Source organism: Pongo pygmaeus, chromosome 4 (assembly GCF_028885625.2).
Source record: "Pongo pygmaeus isolate AG05252 chromosome 4, NHGRI_mPonPyg2-v2.0_pri, whole genome shotgun sequence".
NCBI classification, from domain to species: Eukaryota; Metazoa; Chordata; class Mammalia; order Primates; family Hominidae; genus Pongo; species Pongo pygmaeus.
The window spans coordinates 43,814,960-43,835,401 of record NC_072377.2 but is presented as its reverse complement, the minus strand read 5'-3'; the positions used below and the strand labels follow the sequence as shown (position 1 = coordinate 43,835,401).

At 41.7% G+C, this 20,442-nt stretch overlaps 1 protein-coding gene across 4 annotated transcripts in view; it reads left to right on the top strand.

Moving 5' to 3' along the window:
* Positions 1–626: 626 nt before the first annotated feature.
* Positions 627–20,442, top strand: part of CCL28 (C-C motif chemokine ligand 28) — a 31,000-nt gene continuing 11,184 nt past the window's right edge. The window contains exon 1 of one of the 4 annotated variants that reach the window (XM_054489494.2): positions 627–765. In XM_054489494.2, coding sequence (XP_054345469.1) covers positions 702–765 — 64 coding nt within the window. In that variant the 5' untranslated portion in view covers positions 627–701. Of the gene's footprint in view, positions 766–12,302; positions 14,009–18,269; positions 18,330–20,442 lie in introns of those variants that run through there. The other 3 variants (XM_063664794.1, XM_054489496.2, XM_054489495.2) reach the window with 3 other exon arrangements.

Here is a 20,442-nt window from a genome sequence, read left to right as displayed (position 1 = left end):
GATTGGCAGCAAAGCTGGACTAGCACTCATGCCTCTTCACACCTGCTCTTGGGCTCTTTTCTACAAGGCATTGCCCCTCTTCCTGTCTTTCTCCTAAATAAGCTATTGTAAAAAGCTTCACTGGAAACAATTTGGCTGTGAACCAAGACTAGAGTGGGGTTTAATACTTCCATATCTTTCCACAAAGATAAATTTTTTATGACTTGTCACCCTTGTCCCCAGAAACTCATGGTTTCCATAAGCTACTTAAAAACTGATTATGCAATGGATCTCAACATAAGTGTCCATCAGAATCACCTATGGAGCTTTTACAAAATTCAAATGACTGGTCTCCTACCCGGGAGTTCTGTTTTACAAATCAGGGAAAGGGAAGACTCATTTAGATTGATTTTTTTTGTTGTTTCCCAAATGATTCTGATGCACACCCCAACTCACAGTGACCCTACCAGCTGCCAGATCTCCACTGACATCCCCTGACCCCCAGGCAAGGTGAACACAAGTTAGGAGCTTGATAAAACGGGGAGGAGCCTGGTCTTAAGGAAAGAAACATGAGAAATAGATACCCTGAACACCTCCCAGGGCGGGGCCACCTGGCTTACTTTTCCTCTACACTTTCTCTGTGCCCAAGGACACCTTTAGCCTCATTTCCTGATCGAACAGCCTCACTTGTGTTGCTGTCAGTGCCAGTAGGGCAGGCAGGAATGCAGCAGACAGGACTCGCCATCGTGGTCTTGGCTGTCTGTGCGGCCCTACATGCCTCAGAAGGTGAGTGGGAGCACTGGCCACTTAGGCCTCCACTGGAAGGGGGGTATCTCCCAAATCTGTGCTGGAAGGCTTGAGGTGGGGCAAGAATATCTATCTCTTCAAGCAGGAATTTCCAATTGATTTCTGATTACCTACAAGAGAATGACATAGGTTTAAATTCTAGATCTCCCAGAAGTTTCAGGAAGGAACCTCATTCTAACAGGCATACTAGAAATTTTTGCCACCTGGAGGATGAGGTCCTTCCATATAGGTACAACTTTGAGCTATGTTTCCTTTTCTGATGACAGTATCTTAGAAAATCCCCAGCTAGAGGCTGGAGTAAAGCCCCTACTATTCATCTGTCTTCCTCCACACCCCAACCTGCTAAACGGTCTGAACACAAGTGTGCACATTCTGGGAGGGAAATACAGACTTGGCCAGCAGCGTTCAAATTAGGTAAGTTGTAAATTTCCTGAGCAAAGTCAGCCCTGTGGATACAGAAAACTGAAACTTCAGTCTGACCTTTAAAAAGGGAAGGCAGAGCTGAGCACAGTGGTGCATGCCTGTATTCCCAGCTACTTGGGAGGCTACGGCTGGAGGATAGCTTCAGGCCAGGAATTCAAGATTGCAGTGAGCTATGATCACACTGTGAATTGCCACTGCACTCCAGCCTGGGCAACACAGTAAAACCCCATCTGTTAAAAACAAAAAGAGGGGAGGGGAGGGGAAAGAGAAGGAAAGGAAGAAAGGAAAGGAAAGAAAGAAAAAGAAGAAAAGCAGGATGAGGGAGATTGAACCATACAAATTATGTCAAAGAGAATTTAAATTGTGAGTTTCTAGCATGTATTTGGAGATTATAACTGCATTTGAACTAGAGGGAATCTCTTCTAAAGTGGCACTCGCTACTATATTCAGGAAACCCTAAGTGTCAGTACTTAATACTTGACCAATGACTCTTTTCCATTGTCATCTTTTCTTTAAGCTTTATCCTGAACAGATTCTCTAAGTCTAGAGCAGAGGTGGAATATAAGTCTTTGGTCTGCTTTTTAAAAATTTGAGCCAACATTTTAAAACTGAAAGCTTTCTCATGTACATACTCATACATACACACATACAAATTGGATTTTAAAGCTTCTCTTGAAAAATCAGATGTGGCAACAATGATTCCACCATACCATGGCAAGAACTGGCTATAGCAGATGAGCCTCTGAATTTGCTGTATTAACTGCCTGGTCCCTGCAGGCATTTGCTTAGGGACTCCAATATAGTCCATCAATGTACTGGGCTTATACAAATAAGCAACAGAAAAAACCTGGACAATCCCTTCTCAATTTCTACTAATCTATCTATCTTATCAAGATAAAGACAAAAATTTGTCACTTTATGTTTCTGTAACATTTCTCAGAAAAATTCACCATTGAGATTTTGGGACTCATTTTCACTATTTCTGAAAGTTCTACCTGCTAAGGCTTCACTCCTAGTTCTGGTAATTCCACCAACTCAAATTTTTTACATAAAACTTTGAAATGTGTGCCTCCATCCAGCTTCCTGACCTACTCCCACCTGTCCCCACAGCAGCAGCTCTCCTACAGGAAAGGAGGGAGGGAACAGCAGGTCGAGGAGGCAGAGGGTAATGAGGAAGGCTCTGCCATACCCAGGACCCACCTTCACATGGGACTGAGTCCTGGTAGAGACGGTGGGGTGGGACGGCAAAATGCAGAGGTGTGTGAAAAGGTACGGCTGCTGGCGATAATAAGAAAGGGAGCCGAGAGACCCAGCAATAGCCTTTTGGGTTAGTCTCAATGCTTTACCTAAGGCAGTTTAGGCCACAGGAAAATCACATTGCCTGAGAAGCCCCAACCTTCTGCCATTTAAAAATAAGTGATACTGGGTAAAAATACACAAGTAGGCCTGAGAACAGTTGTGGAACAGAGGGGCAATGCCACAGCTATTCTTAACAAACTTCCACTCAAGTGTCCATGTAAGCCAGGTGCCCTGTGGGAGGCACTTAAGTGATTCTGGCTCCAGGGAGGGGGTGGAAAATCAAGTGGGGAGGGAGGAAGGTAGACAACACTCAACAACTCAACAGTGCAGAGAAGAGGACAGGTGGCCTTGGCAAGGGGAATAGGGAAAAGGCCTGTGCCAGTTTGGAACTTTGGGAAATATATTTTGTTTTCTTCAGGCAGAAAGCTGTTCCCTTATCTTAATGGTGTCTTAAATGGCTATCTTGTTGTGATGGCTCAATAACTGGCATTCCCTAAGTGTTTTGCATAAATCAGGAAGCAGATGACTTTATCTATAATTAAAAGCCTTGGATTCTGCCCAAAGGTAGGGCACACTCCACCTCTGCTGACGTGGCTGCTGGCTCCCAGAACTCAAAACTGGATCCATAAACAAGTCTATCATCCTGTTTCAGTGGCCCTGAGCCCAATTATTTAAACCCACAATCTAGGGCTTTGTGGGCCTGGCTGTTTTATTGTACATTAAGATTAAGGCTCACTTGTGCCCAGCAGATTCAAGTTAGGAGGTTTTGCTGCAGTGAGTCCCAAATTGCCTTCCCACTGACAACCTTCTTCCTCAGAGTGCAATGGCTACTGAATCACACCAATACTTGCTAGAGATTTGCTGCTTGCATCCTAAAACCTTTATCTTTTGTTTTAATCATAAGACTCTGGCTAGGGAAGGTTACCACGAATATACATTTTGACTCAATGTTGTTCTGCACAATTGGGACTCTCCAATTGTGGTCCCTAAGAGGTCTGACATAGGTGGGACTACAGGTGCATGTCACCACACCTGGCTAATTTTTTGTTTGTTTGTTTTTGGAGATGGAGTTTGTTGCTCTTGTTGCCCAGGCTGGAGTGCAATGGCATAATCTTGGCTCACTGCAACCTCTGCCTCCTGGGTTCAAGCAATTCTCCTGCCTCAGCCTCCTGAGTAGCTGGGATTAGAGGTGTGCACCACCACACCCAGCTAATTTTTGTATTTTTAGTAGAGACGGGGTTTCACCATGTTGGCCAGACTGGTCTCAAACTCCTGACCTCAGGTGATCCACCCACCTCAGCCTCACGAAGTGCTGAGATTACAGGTGTGAGCCACCATGCCCAGCTACACCTGGCTAATTAAAAAAAATTTTGTTGTAGAGTCTCACTATGTTGCCCAGACTGGTCTCGAACTCCTGGCCTCAAGCAATTCTCCTGCCTTGGCCTCGCTGCCTGTAATCCCAGCAATTGGGAGAATGAGGCAGAAAGATTGCTTGAGCCCAGGAGTTCGAGGCTGCAGTGAGCCATGATCGCACTGCTGCACTTCAGCCTGGGTGAAAGAGTGAGACTCTCATCTCAAAAAAAAGTAAAAAATTACCAAAAAAATAAAATTACCAAAAAAGTCACAAAAATTAAAGAATTTATCCTAATATTATGAAAGTTACAAATACTTAGTGTATTTTCAAATATAAAAATATAAAGAATAAAAAAAAAGGAAAGTCCCTCTTCATCATTCCTTTAATCCCTCTCCCCTCTCCAGAGGGTTCTGCATATCCTTCCAGAATTTCCTCTATGCATTTAGCAATATGAACCCACACATACTCGTGCCTGATTGCCCTGGCCAGAACTTCCAACACTATGATGAATAGGAGGGTGAGAGAGGGCATCCCTGTCTTGCGCCAGTTTTCAAAGGGAATGTTTCCAGTTTTTGCCCATTCCGTATGATACTGGCTGTGGATTTGTCATAAATAGCTCATTATTTTGAGATACGTCCCATCAATACCTAATTTATTGAGAGTTTTTAGCATGAAGCACTGTTGAATTTTGTCAAAGGCCTTTTCTGCATCTATTGAAATAATCATGTGGTTTTTGTCTTTGGTTCTGTTTATATGATGGATTATGTTTATTGATTTGCATATGTTGAACCAGCCTTGAATTCCGGGGAGGAAGCCTACTTCATCATGGTGGATAACCTTTTTGATGCGCTGCTGGATTCGGTTTGCCAGTATTTTATTGAGGATTTTTGCATCAATGTTCATCAGGGATATTGGTCTAAAATTCTCTTTTTTTGTTGTGTCTCTGCCAGGCTTTGGTATCAGGATGATGCTGGCCTCATAAAATGAGTTAGGGGGGATTCCCTCTTTTTCTATTGATTGGAATAGTTTCAGAAGGAATGGTACCAGCTCCTTTTTGTACCTCTGGTAGAATTCGGCTGTGAATCTGTCTGGTCCTGGACTTTTTTTGGTTGGTAGGCTATTAATTATTGTCTCAATTTCAGAGCCTGTTATTGGTCTATTCAGGGATTCAGCTTCTTCCTGGTTTAGTCTTGGGAGGGTGTATGTGTCTAAGAATTTATCTATTTCTTCTAGATTTTCTAGTTTACTTGCATAGAGGTGTTTATAGTATTCTCTGATGGTAGTTTGTATTTCTGTGGGATCGGTGGTGATATCCCCTTTATCATTTTTTGTTGGGTCTATTTGATTCTTCTCTCTTTTCTTCTTTATTAGTCTTGCTAACGGTCTATCAATTTTGTGGATCTTTTCAAAAAACCAGCTCCTGGAGTCATGGATTTTTTTAAGGGTTTTTGAATCTCTATCTCCTTCAGTTCTGCTCTGATCTTACTTATTTCTTGCCTTCTGCTAGCTTTGGAATGTGTTTGCTCTTGCTTCTCTAGTTCTTTTAATTGTGATGTTAGGGTGTCGATTTTAGATCTTTCCTGCTTTCTCTTGTGGGCATTTAGTGCTATAACTTTCCCCCTACACACTGCTTAAAATGTGTCCCAGAGATTCTGGTATGTTGTGTCTTTGTTCTCACTGGTTTCAAAGAACATCTTTATTTCTGCCGTCATTTTGTTACGTACCCAGTAGTCATTCATGAGCAGGTTGTTCAGTTTCCATGTAGTTGAGCGGTTTTGAGTGAGTTTCTTAATCCTGAGTTCTAGTTTGATTGCACTGTGGTCTGAGAGACAATTTGTTATAATTTCTGTTCTTTTACATTTGCAGAGGAGTGCTTTACTTCCAACTATTTTGGAATAAGTGCAATGTGATGCTAAGAAGAATGTATATTCTGTTGATTTGGGGTGGAGAGTTCTGTAGATGTCTATTAGGTCTGCTTGGTGCAGAGCTGCGTTCAATTCCTGGATATCCTTGTTAACCTTCTGTCTTGTTGATCTGTCTAATATTGACAGTGGGGTGTTAAAATCTCCCATTATTATTGTGTGGGAGTCTAAGTCTCTTTGTAGGTCTCTAAGGGCTTGTTTTATGAATCTGGGTGCTCCTGTATTGGGTGCATATATATTTAGGATAGTTAGCTCTTCTTGTTGAATTGATCCCTTTACCATTATGTAATGGCCTTCTTTGTCTCTTTTGATCTTTGTTGGTTTAAAGTCTGTTTTATCAGAGGCAAGGATTGCAACCCCTGCTTTATTTTTGTTTTCCAGTTGCTTGGTAGATCTTCCTCCATGCCTTTATTTTGAGCCTATGTGTGTCTCTGCAATTGAGATGGGTCTCCTGAATACAGCACACTGATGGGTCTTGACTCTATCCAATTTGCCAGTCTGTGTGTTTTAATTGGAGCATTTCTCCCATTTACATTTAAGGTTAATATTGTTATGTATGAATTTGAGCCTATCATTATGATGTTAGCTGGTTATATTGCTCATTAGTTGATGCAGTTTCTTCCTAGCATCAATGGTCTTTACAATTTGGCATGTTTTTGCAGTGGCTGGTACTGGTTGTTTCTTCCCATGTTTAGTGCTTCCTTCAGGAGCTCTTGTAAGACAGGCCTGGTGGTGACAAAATCTCTGTAAAATGTCTGTAAAGTATTTTATTTCTCCTTCACTTATGAAGCTTAGTTTGGGTGGATATGAGATTCTGAGTTGAAAATTCTTTTCTTTAAAAATGTTGAATATTGGCCCCCACTCTCTTCTGGCTTGTAGAGTTTCTGCCGAGAGATCAGCTGTTAGTCTGATGGGCTTCCCTTTGTGGGTAACCCGACCTTTCTCTCTGGCTGCCCTTAACATTTTTTCCTTCATTTCAACTTTGGTGAATCTGACAATTATGTGTCTTGGAGTTGCTCTTCTTGAGGAGTATTTTGTGGCATTCTCTGTAATTCCTGAATTTGAATGTTGGCCTGCCTTCCTAGGTTGGGGAAGTTCTCCTGGATGATATCCTGAATGGACCTTGGTTCCATTCTCCCCATCACTTTCAGGTACACCAATCAGACGTAGATTTGGTCTTTTCAAATAGTCCCATATTTCTTGGAGGCTTTGTTTGTTGCTTTTTACTCTAAACTTCTCTTCTCACTTCATTTCATTCATTTGATCTTCAATCACTGATACCCTTTCTTCCACTTGATCGAATTGGCTACTGAAGCTTGTGCATGCATCACGTAGTTCTCATGCCATGGTTTTCAGCTCTATCAGCTCACTTAAGGTCTTCTCTATGCTGTTTATTCTAGTTAGCCATTCGTCTAATCTTTTTTCAAGGTTTTTAGCTTCTTTGAGATGGGTTCAAACATCCTCCTTTAGCTTGGAGAAATTTGTTATTACCAGTTGTCTGAAGACTTCTTCTCTCAACTCATCAAAGTGATTCTCCATCCAGCTTTGTTCCATTGCTGGTGAAGAGCTGCATTCCTTTGGAGGAGAAGAGGTGCTCTGATTTTTAGAATTTTCAGCTTTTCTGCTCTGGTTTCTCCCCATCTTTGTGGTTTTATCTACCTTTGGTCTTTGATGATGGTGACGTACAGATGGGGTTTTGGTGTGGATGTCATTTCTGCTTGTCAGTTTTCCTTTTAACAGTCAGGACCCTCAGCTGCAGGTCTGTTGGAGTTTGCTGGAGTTCCACTCCAGACCCTGTTTGCCTGGATATCACCAGCGGAGGCTGCAGAACTGCAAATATTGCAGAATGGCAAATGTTGCTGCCTGATCCTTCCTCTGGAAGCTTCATCTCAGAGGGTCACCTGGCTGTATGAGGTGTCAGTCAGCCCCTACTGGGAGGAGTCTCCCAGTTAGGCTAGTCAGGGGTCAGGGACCCACTTGAGGAGGCAGTCTGTCCGTTCTCAGATGTCAAACTCCATGCTGGTAGAACCACTACTCTCTTCAAAGCTACCAGATAGGGATGTTTAAGTCTGCAGAAGTTTCTGCTGTCTTTTGTTCAACTATGCCCTGCTCCCAGAGGTGGAGTCTACAGAGGCAGGCAGGCCTCCTTGAGCTGCAGTGGGCTCCACTCACCCAGTTCAAGCTTCCTGGCCATTTTGTTTACTTACTCAAGCCTCAGCAATGGCAGACGCCCCTCCCCCAGCCTCACTGCCGCCTTGCTGTTCAATCTCAGACTGCTGTGCTAGCAGTGAGTGAGGCTCCGTGGGTGTGGGACCCTCCAAGCCAGGCATGGGATATAATCTTCTGGTGTGCCGTTTGCTAAGACCATTGGAAAAGCACAGTATTAGGGTGGGAGTGTCCCTATTTCCCAGGTACTGTCTGTCACGGCTTCCCTTGGCTAGGAAAGGGAATTCCCTGACCCCCTTGCACTTCCTGGGTAAGACAATGCCCTGCCCTGCTTCAGCTCACGCTCCGCGGACTGCGCCCACTGTCTGACAAGACCCAGTGAGATGGTCCCGGTACCTCAGTTGGAAATGCAGAAATCACCTGTTTTCTGTGTTGCTCACGCTGGGAGCTGTAGACTGGAGCTGTTCCTATTCAGCCATCTTGGAACCAGCACACACCAATTTTTTAGAACAGAAACAGGATCACAATCTACATATTGTCTTAACACATATTTTAATCATAGATAACAGTATATCTTTTCAACACAAAAAGTTAATTCTGAAAATCTGCATCTTCATCTTATATAAAACATTTAAACTTCCCAGAACAATTGGGAATGTTAATGTTTCATTTATTCATTTATTATTAATATTAATCAGGGTCCTATTAGGAGACAGAAACCAGATAATTTGAAAGTTTAATATGAACAAATTATTAACTATAACAAGAGATAGGCTAGAAAGAAAGAGAATTTTAAGGAATGTAGGAAAAGCAGATATTCCAAGGGCTAAAACAAATCACTCAAGGAAGAATTCCTGTACCCTTACCCTCCCCAGCTGAGATCCAGCCATGGCTCAACAAATGGCAGAAAAGTCACCTGTCTGTACTGGGAGAACATGCTGGATATCCACCTTCCAGTTTGCAGGGGAAAGTCCTTCACAGGGAAGCATCTCATTGGACACGCTGGGCTACAAACCTGCCTGTAGGGGTGCTGTTAGTTGCCATGCACTGGAGAAGCTAAAGCACTGCAGAAGCTGGGTCTACAGGAACCTGATGAGAGAACCCTGGAGCCAGGAAGGAAAACCCCCTCTTCCTGCAATGTCCCTTCAATATCTTCTATAGATAAAGTTTAACAACGTTCCACCTAGCCAAGGAAAAATATTTAAGGGCCCATCTCAATTTCATAGAATAGGAAATTAAGGGTGAGTTTGAAACTGAGGGAAAATAAATAAACAAGTGGCACATTCCACAAACATTTAGTGGGCACCTGTATACTTACTATGAGCCAGGGACTGTACTGCATATTGGCCCACATATGTCCTTTTTGTTTCCATTTATTGAGTGTTGTTTGTCACTCCTATTCTAAGCGCTTAAATGTACAAACTCATGCAATCTTCACAATAACCCTGAGGTAGATGCTAGTACCATCCCCATATTACAGAAAAAAGGATTGAGATACAGAGAGTTAACTCACCCAAGGTCAGCTAGTAAGTAGCAGAAGCAGAATTTAAACCTGGTAGTCTCCACATGCTTAAGTACCATGCTACAAAGCCTCTCAGGATGTTTTTATGGCACACAATTATCCAAACCCCTTCAAGACTATCCCCTGACCACTCTAGTGTCTGTATCATGTTAAAGCAAAGAAAAATCCCCATCCACTCTCCATGCCCCCAAACATTATCCCAGGGTTCCAAAAAGTACCTGGCAGGACTTTATTTGGGAATAGCAGTTCCATATATCATGGATTAGTGAGTCTTACCTGCCCACTTAGTGACAGCAGTGGTCATCTGTCGGCACCCACTGCATGATCTGGCTACATTAAGGTGTGAGGTCCACAAGAATGGAGAGATGTGTTCTAACCACATTCTGAACATTATGTGTTGCCTTTTTGTTCTTTTTTTTTTTTTTTTTTTTTTTGAGACGGAATCTTGCTCTGTTGCCCACGCTGGAGTGCAGTGGCGTGGTCTCTGCTCACTGCAACCTCTGCCTCCCAGGTTCAAGTGATTCTCCTGTCTCAGCCTCCTGAGTAGCTGGGATTACAGGCACCTGCCACCACACCCGGTTAACTTTTTGTATTTTTAGTAGAGACAGGGTTTCACCATGTTGGTCAGGCTGGTCTCGAACTCCTGACCCCATGATCCGCCCACCTCGGCCTCCCAAAGTGCTGGGATTACAGGCTTGAGCCACCGCACCCAGCCTGCCCTTCTTAAATTGCATTCAGTCTTGAGACACCGCTAGCAGCTAAGTGAATCTTTTATGTCATTTTTATCTTTAGTCTGCAAATCGTTTCTCCAATAATTGCGTGTGCCTTTCTTTACTGTTTCTATTTTGCTGTGTTCTATATACAGTACCAGTGCTTTTCAAACTGCATTTCTAATCACCTCCCAGGTGATGCCATTATTGTGGCTCTGGGAGCCACACTTTGAGTAGTGAGATCCTATACAACACATCCAAGTAAGAGAGGAAGCTGTTCACGTCTCTACAATAGCAGGATCCTTTCCTTAAAACCCAAAATCTGCCAGGCACGGTGGCTCACGCCTGTAATCGAGCACTTGGGGAGACAAAGGTGGGAGGATAGCTTGAGTCTAGGAGTTTGAGACCTGCCTGAGCAATAGACTGAGACCCCATTCTCCAACAATAACAAAACCCAGAATCTAACTTTTGTATCACAAATTTGATGTGTAGTGCCAACAGTTCTTGAGCACTAAGAGATCTTTACAGCCCTCTAGTGACCAAAACTGGATCATAGACAGGGACTCACATTCCTGGAAAATCATCCATACACTTAATACTGGGAATAATAATGACAACAATCCAAAACTAATAGAAATAACACCAGAATAAGGCCAGGTGCAGTGGCTCATGCCTATAATCCTAGCACTTCGGGAGGCTGAGGTGGGAGGACTGCTTGAGGCTAGGAATTTGAGACCAGCCTGGGCAACATACAACATCCTGTTTCTGCAAAAATTTTTAAAAATTAGCCAGGCATAGTGGGATGCACCTGTAGTCCGAGCTACTTGGGCAGCTAAGGCAGGAGGATCACTTGAGCCTGGGCATTCAAGGCTGCAGTGAGCCGTGATCGCACCATTGCGCTCCAGCCTGGGCAACAGAACAAGACGGTCTCCCCCCCCAAAAAAAAGAAAAGAAAAGAAATAACACCATAATAAGACAAATAGGAATGCTTTTAATCAGACACTAAAAACATCTTTACAATATTACATATAGTGAACAAGTGATTTATCATATTGACTGACCCCTTATTACTTCAATGTGCAGGGATGGTACCTATGAAAAGCACTGTGTAATTGTAGGTAATTTGGGACATAAGACCTTGACCAAAAACTGAAAATACTATTCCTAGAAAAAAAGCAAAAATATTTTGGACATTAAAAGCCTTTAAACAAGATAAAAATGAAACACTGATAAGATCAGAGCTTAGTTCAATCCAAGAAACTTATTTAGCACTAATACCAGACAATGTGCTATGTGGTAGGGGGTTACAAAGATGCCCTGTGGGAGCTTACAGTCAAAAGACAGTCATATAGACTCTTAATGTCATACATGGTAAAGACTAAGATATACGAAAGCACAAGGTACTGTGGGACCTCAGATTCAAATGGGGAAATGACAAAATTGGAAGAAAGTAGACAACTGAGGTTCAGCAGTCCAGAAGCCAATTAATAAGGTCCTGAACTAAGAGTTGTAACAAGGATGAAGAGGAGACAGATCTGAAGTGTTAAGGAAAATACAATCTACAGGAGTTTGACTGTCCATGGGAGTGAAGAAGATGGAATTACACTTGGATAACAGTACAAAGTGACTAAACGAGATGAGAAAAGGAAAACAGAAGTAGATTTAAAGTGGCAGGAGATGATGTCTTCAGTTGCGGCTCTGCTGAGTTTGGGGTGCCTGTGGGATATCCAAGTGCATGTTCAATGACAGGTGGATACACATCAGAATATTTGGGTAGGGCTAAAAAACACATTTTGAAGTTACTGACATAGTAAAAATTTTAAACAAGAAATGTGGAAAGAAAAGAGCAGTAGGTTAGGGATGGAACTTTGAGAATGCTAACTATTGAGGAGAGGGCAAAGGAGGACGCATTCAAGAGGCAGAGAAAGTAATTTCTCTTCTTTTTTTTTTGAGATGGAGTCTCTCTCTGCCGCCCAGGCTGGAGTGCAGTGGCACAGTCTGGGCTCACTGCAACCTCCACCTCCCGGGTTTAAGCAATACTCTGCCTCAGCCTCCTGAGTAACTGGGATTACAGGCATCTGCCACCATGCCCGGCTAATTTTTTTGTATTTTTGGTAGAGATGGGGTTTCACCATCTTGGCCAGGCTGGTCTTGAACTTCTGACCTCGTGATCCTCCTGCCTCGGCCTCCCAAAGTGCTGGGATTACAGGCGTGAGCCACCGTGCCCAGCCGTAATTTCTCATTATTCAGAAAACTAGAAGAGACTAGTAACTAGGAATATGGAAATTTTCAAGGAAGGAATGGGTAAGTGTTAAATGCAGCAGAGAGGTCCAATGAGACAATGTTAGAAAAATGTCTGCTCAGCCTGGGCACAAAGTGAGATCCCGTCTCTACAAAAAAATAAAGAAATTAGGCGGGCATGGTGGTGTGCACCGGTGGTCCCAGCTACACGGGAGGCTGAGGCAAGAGGATCACTTCACGCCAGGAGGTGAAGGCTGCAGTTAGCTGTGTTTGTACTACTGCACTCCAGCACTCCAGCTTGGGTGACAGAGCAAGATCCTATCTAAAGGGAAAAAAAAAAAAAAAGTCTGCTAATTGCTAATTGTAGGCGCCCTGAGGGCAGGTACTATGACTTATTAATTCTTATATACTCGGTGTCTGTTACAAAGACTGATACAATGCAGGCAGCACCCTATAAATGCTTCTAGAATTTTACTGATGTGACAATCACTTTAATTAGTAAAATAACACACTTCTACAATTCAAAAAGAAACATGTCAGTACTAGATATTGTAGACATTTTTCCCAAGGGAGCTTTTTCTTGACCCAACTCAGCCTAAATTTTTAGTAGAAAAATATTAATAAACGAAATACAGAAAATACCTTTCCAACAGAAAGAATAAAAACCAAAGAAAAAGGATTTAAAAATGCAAAAAAGAATAAATGAATATAAACCAAAAGATTAGTGTAGCAATGTCAATAACAGAAAAATATGATTTAAGCAAAAAGTTATAGTAGAAATAGAGGAATCTTAACCGAAAGATAAAAAAGTTCACTTCACAGAAAAGCTATCTCTAGGGCCCAGACTCCTGTGAGGCAAGAGAGGTGATCGAGTCGTGAAAATGCAGTCAGATTTTGTTTTTATTTAAAATTGCAGCATTTTACTAATCATAGACTTTTTGGCATTAATTTTTATTTTTTAAAATATTGCAACCAAATATTGCTTATCTTCATTACGGAGTTCTTTTGGCGGTCCCTTAAATTCTGCACCTGAGGCTCGTGCCTCATTTTAATCCTGGCTGTGGACCAGGAGGGTACTTGGGCGTCTGAAAACATAACCCCAAGTGTTATATCACATAAGTAGACAGAAATGCAAGAAAAAAAAAAAACTGGCATAATCCCAATAACAGTGGGAGATTTTAACACATCCGCATCAAAAGCTGACCGATCAACTAAAAAAAAAAAAAAAAACTAGTAAGGGTTAGGGAATGCGTGCACAATACAACTAGTTTTCTCCTGCAGCTCTGTGAAGGGCAGCCCGCGGTAGGCTAGGCCTGGTCCTGGGCGCCCCAGCCGGCTTCCCCGGTTCCAGGCGTGCGCTTGCGGGCGACGTGGGCGTCTGGGCATCCGGCCGTCACGCGCTGCCTGGGACTCCACCCTACCCTTCGCGTAGTATTTGTTATACTTTGCCAGCTTCTTCACGCCGATCCTCTCCGCGCGCCGGTAGGAACAGTCCACGGCCTTAAAGAAGCCTCCTCACCACGTCAGTGGCGCCAAGCAGGTTGCGCACGCGCAGAGGCCGGAAGGGCGTCTTGACGTCGCCCAGGTAAACGACGTCCCGCGCCACCCCTTTCTTGTTGCTGTCGCTCTGCACTTCCCGCGCTCTTCCTTGCTCTCTGCTTCTGCTACCGCTGTTTCCACTTCAGTCTCCCTGGTCCACTGTAGCCACGACTACAGATACGAGCAGCGCGACAGCCGCAAAGCGCCATAACGTCGTGCTTTTCTTTTCTCGTTCTTTCTCTTTTTTTTTTTCTCGTGCTTTGTTTCCTCTGATTTTCCTTTTCCGGGTTTTTAGTTGAACACACGTTTTTTTCGTGTATGTGTTTTAAATAAATGCATTTAGGGCTAAATTTAACTGTACCCCACCCATTATAATAAATAGTACTTTTACGATTTTCCAGAATAAGATTTTGTGGTTTCCTCTTTAACCCATGAGTTGAATGCTTTGTTTCTAAGCTTAGAGCCAAACATTTATTTATTATTAGAGACAAGGTGTCAGTCGCCCAGGCTGCAATGCAATTGTCAGAGGCGAGTGAACCAGAGCAACTCTATCTTAAAATAAGAGCTAGGTAAAATGAGGCTGAAACCTACTAAGCTGCATTCCCATCTAACTCACAGGATGAGATAGGTCAGCACAAAATACAGGTCATAAAAGACCTTGCTAATAAAACAGGTTGCAGTGAAGAAGCCGGCTAAATCCTACCAAAACCAAAATGGCCACAAGGGTAACCTCTGGTCGCCCTCACTACTACACTCCCATCAGCCCCATGACAGTTTACAAATGCCATGGCAACGTCAGGAAGTTACCCGATTTGGTCTCAAAAGGGGAGGCATGGGCCGGGCACAGTGGCTCACGCCTGTAATCCCAGCACTTTGGGAGGCAGAGGCGGGCGGATCACGAGATCAGGAGATCGAGACCATCCTGGCTAACACGGTGAAACCCCATCACTACTAAAAATACAAAAATTAGCCGGGTGTGGTGGCGGGCGTCTGTAGTCCCAGCTACTCGGGAGGCTGAGGCAGGAGAATGGCGTGAACCCGGGAGGCGGAGCTTGCAGTGAGCAGAGATCGCGCCACTGCACTCCAGTCTGGGCAACAGAGCGTTACTCAGTCTCAAAAAAAAAAAAAAAAAAAAAAGGGCGGGGGGGAAGGCATGAATAGTCCACTCCTTGTTTAGCATATCATCAAGAAATAACCGTAAAAATGGGCAACCAGCCACCCTCAGGGCTGCTCTATGAAGTAGCCATTCTTTTATTCCTTTGCTTTCTTAATAAACTTGCTTTCACTTTGCACTGCGGACTGGCCCTAAATTCTTTCTTGCACGAGATCCAAGAACCCTCTCTTGGGGTCTTGATGGGGACCCCTTTCCTGTAACGCAATGGCAGGATCAAAGCCTCCAACTCCTGGGTTCAAGCGATCCTCCTGCCTTAGCCTCCCAAGTAGGTGGGCCACAACGCCTGGCTAATCTTTTAATTTTTTTGTAGAGACAGGGTCTCACTATGTTGCCCAGGCTGGTCCTGAACTCCTGGCCTCAAGCAATCCTCCCACCTCAGTCTCCCAAAGTACTGGGATTATAGGTATTAGCCACCACACCTGGCTCAAACTTTGCACGAGAACCTTCACTTCAAACACTAAGAATTTAAAAAAGGAGTCATGACTGCAAATACAGTGAGATAAAGATATGACACTTTGTGAGAATAAAGTAGAAACTGTGGATAAAATGAACAATTTCTTGGAAAAATAATAAATATATAAATATATATGTGAATATATATATATATATTATATACAAGTAAGCCAATAACAAATCCAACTTAAACATCTTTCCTCAGACACCAGGCCTAGATAGTTTTTTAAGTTTTACCAAAAATTGGAGGAACAGAAAATCTTTATCTTATACAAACTCTTTCAAAGGATGGATGAACAGAGAAAACTACCCAATGCATTGTTGAGATTAACATATCCTTAATACCCAAAACATGGAAGGATGGTAACAGAGTATAAAAGTATAGATTAATTTATGAACAGAGGTGCAAAAATCTTAATAAATAGCAAATCTTATACAAGATATAAAAATTAATATATTATGAATAAGTATGGTTTATCCCAGGAGGGCAAGGAAGAAAATAGATTAATCCACCACAGCAATTTAAAACTTTCAATGGGCTAGGTACTGTTCTAGGCATTTAGCAAAGTAACAGATTTTAAAAGAGAAAAATCCTTTATTTCCTACACAGGAATTGAGAAGAAAGAGATAAAAATGACGATTTACCTATAAAACCAGAGTATCTACTCCAAACTATTACAAATAAAAAAATTCAGCAAGGTTGCTGGATACAAGAGCAACATTAAATAATTAATCCAATTCTTATACATAAAAATTAACTAATTAGAAAAAAGTATTTTTAAAGAGTTCATTCACGATACAACAAAATATATAAGGTACCTAAATATAGATCTAAGATATATGACATTATCTTATCATTTTCTTCATAAAGATCTTGGAGGACCAAGAAAATCTGAATAGATAGATAATTCCGTATTTATGAATGGGAAGACAGTATATTTCAGATCTTAGTTGTAAATTTAGTGCATTTCCAACCACAATTCCTGAAATTCTTAAAGAACTAAGCAAACTGATTCTAAAATTTATCTAAAAGGTAAAGGATCAAGAACAGCCAAGACAATTTTGAAGAATAAATTGGGTGGGGAGACTTATTGTATCAAGTTTTGAGACTTATTAAAAAGTGTCTTAGTTGAGACATGTGGAATTGATGCAGGGATCAATAAGTAGAACATGAGACAGAAGAAAAAGCCCAGAAACAGACCTATGTGTATGTGTAAACTTGAAGATTTAAGGAGTGTCTGCATATCAGTGAGATGGGGTGGTTCTGTTATGGAAAGAGAACAATCCTGCCAATGAAAGATTCCTCTGTACCAATACAGAAGAGAAAAAAAAAGTATTACTGAGTAAGCATTAACATATTTACAAGCATGTACGGCAGCACAAAAGTGACTATGAAATTGGAACAGAATTTTATATAGCATAGCAGAAGAAAGAATAACTTCTCACCTCCTCAAAAGATAAAAGGGTCACACCTTGTGACAGTTTCTACACGTCTTGTGAGAGACCCTGAGCTAAATCCAGAGGTGTTTTTAAAAATACATCTGGAGGTTATTTGGCCCTTGGCCTTGGATATATATAGCTATTATTACAAAAACTGAAGAGTGGGCTTAATCCTTGTAGAGATTTATCTCAATCCAAAAGTAAAGATTAAGATACACTATGTCTTTAAAGAACCTCATCTTAAGAATGGAGGAAAGGAGGCCAGGTGCGGTGGTTCACACCTGTAATCCCAGCACTTTGGGAGGCTGAGGTGGGTGGATCATTTGAGGTCAGAAGTTCAAGACCAACCTGGCCAACATGGTGAAACCTCACCTCTACTAAAAATACAAAAATTAGCTGGGCATGGTGGCGGGCGCCTGTGGTCCCAGCTACTTGGGAGGCTGAGGCAGGAGAATCGCTTGAACCCAGGAGGTGGAGGTTGCAGTGAGCCGAGATTGCGCCACTGCACTCCAGCCTGGGCAACAGAGTGATACTCTGTCTCAGAAAAAAAGAAAGAAAAAAAAAAAATGGAAGAAAGGGATGGGTGTGGTGGCTCATGCCTGTAATCCCAACATTTGAGGAGGCCAAGGTGAGCGGATCCCTTGAGTCCAGGACTTGGAGACCAGCCTGGGCAACATGGCAGGACCCCCGTCTTTTTAAAAGACTTTTTAAGTAAAAAATACATACATTTTTAAAAGTATGGAATAAAGGGGAAATGGTTTCTTTGCCCTTTGTAAATGGAGAAAAAAATTTCATTTACCACTATAGTTCTGAGACAATAGGTATTCTTATTCAAAAACTTTTTTCTGACTCACAATCTATAAAAAATAAATTACAGGGGTAAAAAAGCTTTGCTTTTTAAAACAAAATTATTATTATGTTATTTTTATGACATCTGACTATGGGAGGATTTGCTAAATAAGACATAAATAGCAAACTGTAAGGAAATACTTCAAAGTTAAAAGATACACTTACCAAGGGGGAGAAAATATTTTCTAATTACTGAGAAGAGATTAGTATCCCAAGTATTTTATGAGTTCTTATAAATAATTTTTTAAAAATCAAGGTAAAAAAAAGCTGGCAAAAATAAGATTTGGCAATTCAAAGAGAAAATGTAAATGATTAATAACTTACCAATAGGGGAACACAAATGAAGCCACATTAAGGTACAATTTCAACCCCATCAGATTGGCAACATTTTAAAACGACATTATGAAAAGTTGTTGAGGATGCGCAGAAATGGAACTCTCATCAACTGCAGGTATGAGTGTAAATTGGTATAATCACTTTGTAGAGCAATTTGCTGGTATGAAATATAGTTAAAGATGCATATATCCTACAACCTAGCAATTCCATGTGTGAATCTGTTTTCCAAGAACAGTGGTTCTCCAAGTGTGTTCCAGGACTAGCAGTATCAGCATCACCAGGGAAGTTATTAGATATGCAAATATTGGCCCAGCACAGTGGCTCACACCTGTAATCTCAGCACTTTGGAAGGGCGAGGCAGGCAGATCACTTGAGGTCAGGAGTTCAAGACCAGCCTGGTCAACATGGTGAAACCCCGTCTCTACCAAAAATACAAAAATTAACCAGGCGTGGTGGCACACACCTTTAATTCCAGCTACATGGGAAGCTGAGGCAGGAGAATCTCTTGAACCCGGGAAGTGGAGGTTGCAATGAGCCGAGATCACGCCACTGCACTCCAACCTTGGTGACAGAGTAAGATTCCATCTCAAAAATAAATAAATAAATAAATAAATAAATAAATAAATAATAAGATATGCAAATGTTCAAGCCTCCCCTCAGATTTACTGAATCAGAAACCTGAGGTAAGAGAGGGATTTGATTTTGATACACATTAAAGTCTGAGAACCACTGCTGTAGAGAAATTCTCACACAAGCCTCAAGGAGACATCTAGAAAAGCAAATAAAGTATAACGAAAAGGTCTAAAAAGTGCCAGAATGTATGTATTCAAATTCCAGCCCTACTATTTATTTCTTGGCCCTTTGATCTCGGGGAAGTTATGTAGTTTTTCTGCATATTATTACCCATTTATAAAATGGTGATTAATATACTTCCTTCTGCATATAGTTGCTGTGTAGATTATGTAAATTAATTCACACATGGCAGTTACACTAGTGCCTGGCACACAGTAAGAACTCAAAAAATGTCTGTTATCATTAGGATGTTTGTTGTAGCCTTGCTTGTAACAGTAAAGTACTGGAAACAGTTACTTAAAAATAAGACTGAAGGCAAATATGGAAAAGATTGAACATTAATAACATTTGGGTGATGAGTATATAGGTGTTTTTATTATTCTTGGTAGTTCCTCTGTGTTGAAATGTTTCACAAGGAAAGGGGAATAGTAGTAAAGTCGTCATTTATTTATTCACATCTACATTTCCACTGAAGTATTAGTTTAGGTGAATTGTCATGTCTTGATTTTTAAAGTTTCCATAGAAAAAGGTTACTGAACTTGTGTTATTGGTATAAAATATAAAGCTGTCTGGCCTCAAAATACTTTTCATGTCATCCTCCTACAACTTACATTCATAAATTCTATATTCCAACCAAATTTGCATGAATCTGCCTTTTTCCACATTTGTATCTTTACACCCACTGTCTCCTCTATATTTACTGTCCTATTCATATTCTATCCATTTTTCACATTTTCAGCTTAAATGCCACCACCTTGATAAAGATGGACCCAAGTCTCTATAATTTATCGCTTCTGCCTTTTAGTGTTCCAGATACCATTCTGTTTATCACATAGCCCTTGCCACATTTTCTCTTATGTTAGAAATGTTTTCCCCCTACTTTCTTTCACACACACTCTACAGAAGCACACCATTATTTTTAATGGAGCAAAAGTTGATACAATCTCAAAAATGCCAGAGCAAACTGATTCAAATATGATTTAAATGCTGATTTCAATTCACTGCATAGACACATCAGATGATACCCATGGAACTCCTATACTCTGGGCTTCACTGGCTGGTGAGTAGAAATTGTGATGTTCTGGGTTCCCACTTTCTTGCCTGGCAGTAATTACAAAGTTGCTGCAGGATTTCTCAATCCAAATATTCTTGACAATTCTCAAATAGTGGGTCCTGGAGAAGGGTACTTTCCCTCTAAGAGTCTGGGGGAAGTTGGTCTGATAGTGTAGGAGGGATGATCCCTTGCATAATCAGAACCCTTACTCCCAGTTTTGTGGTTCCTCTGTTGGGCAGCTGCTCCGGATCCATTTGAAACCCACTGGTAGTTGCCCACTTCTCCAGAGAGCTGACCTCAGTGCCTGCTTCTCAGGCCAGCTGAGAAACGCATCTGCTGATCTCACAAATCACTTTTCAGAGAAATTCCCAGGTGGATCTAT